Here is an 8354-nt window from a genome sequence, read left to right on the forward strand (position 1 = left end):
ATCCGATGTATGTAATGTCTCAGAGACAGACCCTGTGTGAAGACAAGAAATGTGCACCTAATGTACAGTGTGTAACAGGGTCATGAAATCACACAGAAAATGACCCGGGACTTTCAAGTCCACTTTGCTGAGAGAGTCTCATTAGCATTTATTTCACACATAAGGGCTCCAGCTGCGAGTTCCAACACAGGACCTTCTAGTTGTGAGGCAACCACGTTCATAATAATAACAGCAATACATAGACACTGTTTTTGAACTTTGAGCCTTCAAACGTAATTGTCCAATACAAAAGGTGCACTCTGCATGAACTGAAAGGAATCTCCGTGACTCCTGTATCAGAAACTGATAATAATTGTGTCTTGTTTTATGTTCATATTTGTAGGGCCGTGTAATTAGGGAAGGAGCAGAGTGGCATGAAACCCTTTGTAACACTCAGTTGTTCTACTACACACCATCATTTTAAAGCCTATCCCTAATAAATCGAATTTCACTTCTCATGCATGATTAACAAATTAAAACTAAATCCACTCATGTGGTTTTCCAATTTCACATGATCTGTGCAATTAGGAAATACAAGAGTTCTAGAATGTTCTGACTCGTCGCACAAAAAGAGCCCTTCAGCTCTCTCCTGGACTTGGATCTTATTTCACCTTTGAAAAACTTGAGCAAAAACTCAACCGTGAACACCGTTTCACATCTTCAGCAAAGTCTTAAAAATTAAGATATTTCAGAATTGCGACTTTTTGTCCGAGGGCACCTTGCTCACGAGGCTCGTTTTGTGTACGATCATCGATAATAGTGACTGGTAAGGGGTGATTCTCATCTCCTTCTCCCTGTGATTTGCATGCTGCTGTTATCAGACATTCAGTCTGCTACAGAGACGCACCTGTTTAATCTCTTTACACAACCGCCATCTACTGGAACAAAACGCCAGTGCACCCTGTCAGCGGAACCATTGCTTCTTTATGCAAAGCACAGCAGCTGAAGAAAAACACAGCTCCATTACAGGTTACTTTATATCAGAAACATGCCAGTCAGTGATTATAGTCATGGTTATAGCTCCACACAATGGGATGGATATTGTGATTAAAGCAACATGAGCACTGCATAAAGACTACTTCATAACAACGATTTAGAAAATGAGAACTTTATTACAACACACAGACCACGTTTATCCCGTCCCTTTCAACGCATGTAGCTTATACAGTTAGTCCTGAAAACAGCTTGCAGTGGATACGAAGCCCGACACAAAGTATTGTCATTGTCAAAAACTAAACACATGCCCATTAACATCCATTACCTCTGGACACTTCACGACATAGAGTATATCCGAGCATGCTTGACTCCTGAAAAAACATTTTGCATAATAATATAATGTACAAACTTCTATTGCATATTGACGTGCTGTAAAAAATCAACAGACTGCTTTGTCACCTTAACATCAACAGGACGTGTGGATGGTAAGGTGACATTGAGATGTCCTGGAGATTCTCACCCGTTTGAGTCCTCAATATGAAAACATGTGAATAGCACCTCGAACTCATTTGTGCAAAGCAACCATTACACTTTAATGGGAAAGGAAGGGGGAAAAAAAACTGCTGAAACAGTATCTGAGCTGCCATTGTTAACACAAGATACAAATTCACAATACACCCCATGTGACGGGCACTTCCTGCATTCGTACCATTAGGTGTTTCATATGCAGATTAAAAACACAAGTAATGAGGTCAGACCACACACGGATACAAGATATGAAAAAAGAATGGAAAGGGCTATTGGACAGGTGTCAGTGCCCAGGTGGCACTTCAAATAAACTGGGTCTTGTGCAAACATAAGTCAAGAAGAAAGCATACTCCAAACCACCTTCCAGTGAGGCACAGGTATTGATCTTGGCTTTTCACATGAGCACCATATACAGTACCAATACCCATCGGTCAAGTCAAAAATGGAGATGAATCGCTCCAACAAGGATGAATTGTCAGGCAATGTTCCGTCAAAGGGTCAGTTCACTACAATCACACATTATGTGCACCAACAGAGTACCACCAGCGAAATGATTGGGATGAACAGACCCTTTAACGCCTCCTGACAAGTTATGTTTAAGATCAATTAGCTGAGTAGCAATTGTGATCATGGCGGTACCTAATTAGTCACTAGTAAATACAAAACAAGACAGATTTATAATCACTACCCTCAAAAAATACCTCCGATCATTTAAATAATTCCATTATTTCCACGCTACAGTATCACCACTAACAAGAGCTTCAATTGAACCATAAAAAAACGACTAACAATGGCATAATAGCATATTTCATCCCAGAAAAGACTGGTCTGAGGTATTCACTCGAATAAAGAAAAGACTGGGATGTTATGGCATCGGACAAGTCATATCAATCTAAAACAGAGAATTCATTCATTAGAAATTCCATCTGGATGTCTCATCTTTTTGTTGAACTGATGTTACCCAAGATTGTAGTTATTCATCCTCAAAATACATCTTTTGAATATACTATAGACACTTATACGTATAAAAAATAGATTGCGCGGATTTAATGGATTTAAAAATGTCTGCCAACACTCAATTTTAAAGTAGGGACAGCAAGGAGAGAAGAAAAGGTTAAAACAGCAAGACATTCACAATCTCAAATCTCCCACATATTTACAAAAAACAAAGACTTGTTGTATAAAAAAGTAAACATCTAGGAATAAGCCCGTGGCGACCTTGATACGGATCAATCCTTCCCACCTCAGAGCAAAAAGACCGTTTCCATGAGACAGAAATCAGCACACGCACAAAGTAGAGTTTGGGTGCTGTGGGAAGATGCCGCTCCCCTCGGGGGAGCTTCTCTTTTGACTGGAATGTTCACTTTGTACGTCCCTGTCCGGGGTCTCCGGGGGGGCTCCTTTGCCAGAGGACGGGCCGGGGCGACGGCGCGCACCTCTCGGTCTGGTGCGTGTGTGCGGAGAGCGCCGAGACCTTTTAAAGGGAGGCGCGCAGTCCGCTTGGGTCGGGGAGGCCTGCTTTTCGAAATCGTTCACTGAAGCATCCGGGGGGGGCAGGGCGGCCCCCACGGAGTCAGCGTCAGGTAAGAGCTGGGAGGGGGCGCGGGAAGCTGCTTCGTGCAGCCCACATGCCCGCCACAGCGCGGCGCAACGTTCCTGGTGTTGTGAGGGAGCGTTTGATGCATCACTCTGCTGAAGAAATACAAAAAATGATTGTTGTATAATAATACGTATGGATATGTTTAATACAAAAAAAACCACTGCTTGCCATTCATTATTGGAAAATGAATAAAACACAGATGGAAGGCGTTACAAATGGACAAATTGTTTGACACACAATATTGGTTTAAGATTTAGATGTGTTTTATGTTTGCTTCACGCCCATGTGATCATATGGCTGATAGAGAATGTAGGTAGTCCATAAAGATCAATGACCTTCAACTGAGGTCATTTAGCCGAATAAGAAAAAAAGTAATTTTCTCCTCCAAAAAACAATATTTCCCCTGGTTGGTTATGGGAAGAAGAAGAAGTAGCCTTGGGATTCTTTTATCAAAACTGTATAACGTATTGGAATTAATAGAAATAAATTTGTAATGTTTATACCTACTGCTCATCTAATATCAAACTAATATTAGACATTTTATTAAGACTAAATACAAGAAACTCTAAAAGGCTGTGATACGCAGTATACTGTAATAAGAGCTGGGCCTGTAAATAAGCTATTGTTACGTCACTGTCTCCCTCTGCCGGACAAAGAGTTGCAGTTTGAGGTTTTACTGGGGATGGTAAACATCTGTGACTTTAATCATTTTATGCTTCGTTTGTCATGTTATTATAACGAAAGGCTGTTTTTGGACGACATTCAAATCATTTGGCTTGTGACAATATCCTGACACAAGTTCCTTTTTTTGGGGGTTTGTAACCGAGCAGTCACCTCACTACCACTCCAGGCACGGCCATCCCTCATGTTCTTCTCCATATATCTCATCTTCTTCAAAAAACATGTCATCCTCATGCTCCTCCTGTTGGCCCCGAAAACAAAGATTGATTTGTTGAAATCAAAAAGGTCCACCGACAGAAGGATGTTTGGTGTGTGATCTTAAGTCAACTACCATTGGTGACACAGTGGTGACGGTAATAGACAAAATGACAGTAAAAAATGCTCTGGGATATATAAAAAGGACAATACAGCGAATAGCAAACAACAACAGAAAGCACGCACACATATATAAAGTGGTTCAGCAGTGACTGACTACATTTGGAAAATATCTATAACCGACAATATGTCCTTAAATGGTTGATCCTAGTTACAAATTACAATAGGTTACAACAAAGCTATGGCACTGACCTTTGGCACCACGCATGTGTTATAGGTAGTTCCCGGGAAGGGAACATGGTCCATTCCCGTAGACATGTCCACAACGATCTCGTCCCGATGCATGGGGACGGGCGGGCCGCCGCGCTCCTGCAGGGCCAGGACAATCACCGTGGTGTTGTCTGCACGCAGCATGCGCTCTTTCCAAAACAGCAGGGCGGTGCATCCCAGCCGGCGGGCGCAGGACATTCCCTTCGGCCCCTGGAAGACAACGAGGGAAAAGCAGACGGAGAGAGAAAAATAATTGATTAGAATCCGGCTAGATGAAATCCAGCATCCCGCATTCAGCATTCTGATTGGTTGAGTGATTGACGGGGTGTACTTTATTGAGCCATAATGGAGGGTGCCGGTTTTTGGGCGATTGCCAGAATCCGACCTGTTACTTTGAGTGCTCAGGGATACTGAACGCTCGGGTCAATGTGAACAGCAACTGTACATTATCGCTCAATAATGCACCCGCCGTGACTCACTCCCAACCAATCAGAACGCTGGATTCCATCTACCCGTGTCATAAAAAAAACAATAAGGTAATCAAGACAGTACTTAAAATAATAATTAATAATACTAATAATACTTTTTTTAATGTTTTTCAAGGGTGTTGTTAGTCCCAACGCATAACTTATGATAACTGTAACATTATTAAGTACCTTATTCGTACCTTTTTGCTTAAATGAAATCGTGTAAATTTGAATTATTGCAAAAAGATGCAACTTTGACGATTTAACGCTATAATTCCGTACCACCATTTTGTCGTGGCTGGAACACATGTTGACTGCATTCTTGGGTGGCATCATATTCCACAGTCCATCACTGCCGAGGATGATGTAGCGATGCCGGTTGGGGTCAAGGGTCATCACGGTGGTATCGGGCTCCGGTGACACCACAAACTCCCCGCTGTAGAAGTCGTAGCTCCACAGATCACCTTTCAAAAGGTCATTCAGAAACGTCAAACACTTGAGGATTCGTTAAAGCAGAACCTCCAATGGACATGAAGCGGCGTCGGGGGCGTCATCGCTACCGAGGGATCGGGCCACGGCCAGGAAGGGGATCTGGTCAATGACGGTGCTCCTCCTCACAGGCCCGTTGTGGGTCAGCCGGGGCCTCTTCCACACCACACGGTTCACCCCGGATTTTTTCATTACACTGCAGTTACAAGACAAATCAAAACGCACTCCGATACAAAAAAAGGAAAGCAGCAATCTCTAATGGAATGAGGTCAGGGCAATATCTGCCCTCGTTTGACATGGCCCCAAACAATAAAACACAACTTAGCCTTCCAAAAAGAACGCAGGTCCTGTTCACCAACTCACCTGCCACCCAGGCGTTCAATCCTTTCTTTTTCTTTGGGAAGTTCAGGTTTATGGTCTTGTGTTATTTCCAGGGCCTGCAGCGTGATATCCGAGTCGTTTTCTTGCACTCCGACCACTACGGCAGAGTCCCCTACATGGGCAACGTACATGTGGACCCCGCGGATCACAACCACGCTGGCGGTGGTGCCGGACGTGCTGGGCAGGCCGGTGATGGTCTTTGGCCACGCCGCTGGAAGGAGAAAAGCGATGAATACAACATTTAAAACCGATGACCACAGCGGATTGGTAAGGCGTGCAGGACAATCCCAAAATGTAAATTGTACATTGCTTAAGGATACTGAAAATTGCAACGTGAAACTATTTATTTGGTTCCTGAAATGCAAAACAAAAGGAACACGTAAAAAAGAGTTTGAATGGCTGGCAACAAGTAATGAAGGAGGTGCATTGGAGCAAATTAGAATGAAGGTGTAAATAGCCTATTGGACTGTGTGATTTCCCCTCTAGAACAAAATGAGGCAAAAGAGGATTATCAATACAAGGAATAAGATGGTTAAGAAGCCTTTCCATCTGGCGTGTAAACCTACGCGGGACAGGAAGTCGTTCCTTGTCATCCAAACACAAAGGTGATACAACTCTCTCCTCAATCTTCCCCACATTCAAACGGGCCACAAAAACAAAAGTTCACAATTTGATGAAAGCCACAAGCTGTGGACTCCCATCGCTGTCAGACTGCACTACAGATGAAGATAGAGACTACTAGGCATGGATCAGAGAGCAGTTATTAAACATGATGAACACGTGACCAGGCTTACTATAGTCTCAAATCTGGCTTTCAAAAGGGTTTGACCCATGTTACCATACAAATGCCCCCTTTTAGTCTTTGCCCCAGCTTAGGCTTAACCAGTATTCATTTACATCCCACTAACCAGACTGAATCACACAGCTCCTCTATGCTCAAGGATCAGTGTCGACCGGACGTCTCCAACATGGTGCAAATGGTTTTCTTGCACTTCATGTGTAATCGTTCATTTCATACATCTAACATGTGCAGCTCTGTGGCTGTGAATGTCATTCTACCTTTTCTTACGGTGAATTGGTATGATCTATAATATATGGTGTGTTTTCTGATACTCAAGGGTATTGTTTTCAAAACTTGGGAGCCTCTTATATCGAAGCATTTTTTAAAATCAGTCCAACTTTCTAGCAACCATTTCCGCAGAAACGTTTGATATTATCTTTTCATACCAGAAGTGCATCTTGTGCATTTATTAGATGGAGGAATTGATGAAGGAAATACACATAGTTACCATAAAAACAAAACCTGATATAACCCTAAATAGAAAGACATACGGTCTCCTAACGCCACAGTAAATGGGAGTTGTTTGGATTGAGGTTATCATTTCTGTTTTTTTTCTAATCTTTAATCCGTTTTTCTCTAAAGGCGGGATGAACACATCGAAGGGTCGCGGTCACTGACATCCTTAGCAACGGGATGCGCATCCTCCCACCAGCTGAGGAGGCTGCTTAATGGCACACTGTGGATCAAACGGTGACAGCACGAATCATGAGGAGGGGGGGGGGGGGGGGAGAGAGAGCCTCACGAGAATATAAAAACACAATTGAGCCCCAACTCCGGACGACTTACGTAGCTCCTTCCACATCGCGTGGTGACAGGCGACGAAGCCCTTCCGCAGAGCGGCGCACACTTCGCCGTGATCCTTCGACCAGAAGCCCCGCTGCTTTTTTAATAAATCCCACAGATTGTCCCTCGCGAAGTGTGCCGCTTCTCGGCCCCCGTGGCCGTCAAAAACAGCGAAAAACGCCACGGAATTGCGCGTGTCGACCGCGCGCTCCGCGACTTCTTTCTCCGGCCCCGGCGGCGCGCGCTCGTCCCCGTGAGGCGGGCTCTCGACCCACATCGCGCAGGCCGGGCCCGACTCGGCTGCGACCATGCGCTCCGGTGTCTCGTTGTCGGGCGTTTGTTGTTTAGGCTCACTGTCCGCCTTCGCCTGGACTCCATGTCCCTGCGACTTCAGATCGTCTTCGACGGGCGACGGCGTGGGCTCGTACTCGATTCTTATCTCGACCACATCCTCCATGTATTTCCTCCCCCCTTGCTCGGAAAACGCACTCATTCGAAATATGAGTCCCTCGTCCATGACTGGGAAAGTTAGATGGTGAGGCTTTAAGCAATGAAGTGGCACATGAGGTTGCTAAATGTAGCTCGCACGTTTGAAACCGGTTTTGCCGCGATCGTTCGGCCGAAGGCTTCCTTCCTTTTTTGTTTATCTTCTCTGAGAGGTCGCGCTGTACGTACTGACGTCATATTCTTTCCACCTATCAACGTTGCAGCTACGCACGGCACGCCTGACTATGATGCTGCATTTGCAGGCACTGTAAAAAAAAATGGAAACTACAGGAAACACGCCACACTGTGGCTATAGACATATATTTGCATGAGCTCAGTATTCTAATTAATTAGTAATTTCTCACAGTCTTCACTCCAGTATGACAGAACTGCATCCCAAGTACACAAACAATATTCAAACATTCTTGTGTTGTGTCCACCGACTGCATTTTAGAGTATATTCTCCATAAATGTATCCATAACATTTCAGAGTTATGTAAAGAAGAAAAGTACAGGTGTAAATGATCAAATGAATGAT

The 8354-nt window shown here is 44.0% G+C and overlaps 1 protein-coding gene across 5 annotated transcripts; it reads right to left on the reverse strand.

Annotated features, from left to right (window-relative positions):
* Nucleotides 1–1131: 1131 nt before the first annotated feature.
* LOC119215694 (protein phosphatase 1D-like) lies at nucleotides 1132–8016 on the reverse strand. 5 transcript variants are annotated; one of them, XM_037468057.2, is made up of 7 exons: nucleotides 7334–8016; nucleotides 5689–5917; nucleotides 5397–5521; nucleotides 5119–5300; nucleotides 4352–4579; nucleotides 3938–4025; nucleotides 3074–3195 (listed from the first exon to the last, which is right to left on the reverse strand). In XM_037468057.2, exons 1-6 carry the CDS (start codon nucleotides 7845–7847, stop codon nucleotides 3942–3944), a joined length of 1362 nt encoding a protein of 453 aa, XP_037323954.2. In that variant the 5' UTR covers nucleotides 7848–8016; the 3' UTR covers nucleotides 3074–3195; nucleotides 3938–3941. The 5 variants fall into 5 exon arrangements, with proteins under 5 accessions (XP_037323952.2, XP_037323951.2, XP_037323954.2 ...); XM_037468058.2 differs by having other exon boundaries at nucleotides 3076–3192; XM_037468055.2 differs by lacking the exon at nucleotides 3938–4025 and having other exon boundaries at nucleotides 1132–3192.
* Between the last annotated feature and the right edge of the window lie 338 nt (nucleotides 8017–8354).

This window comes from Pungitius pungitius, chromosome 16 (genome assembly GCF_949316345.1).
Source record: "Pungitius pungitius chromosome 16, fPunPun2.1, whole genome shotgun sequence".
In the NCBI taxonomy this organism is placed as follows: Eukaryota; Metazoa; Chordata; class Actinopteri; order Perciformes; family Gasterosteidae; genus Pungitius; species Pungitius pungitius.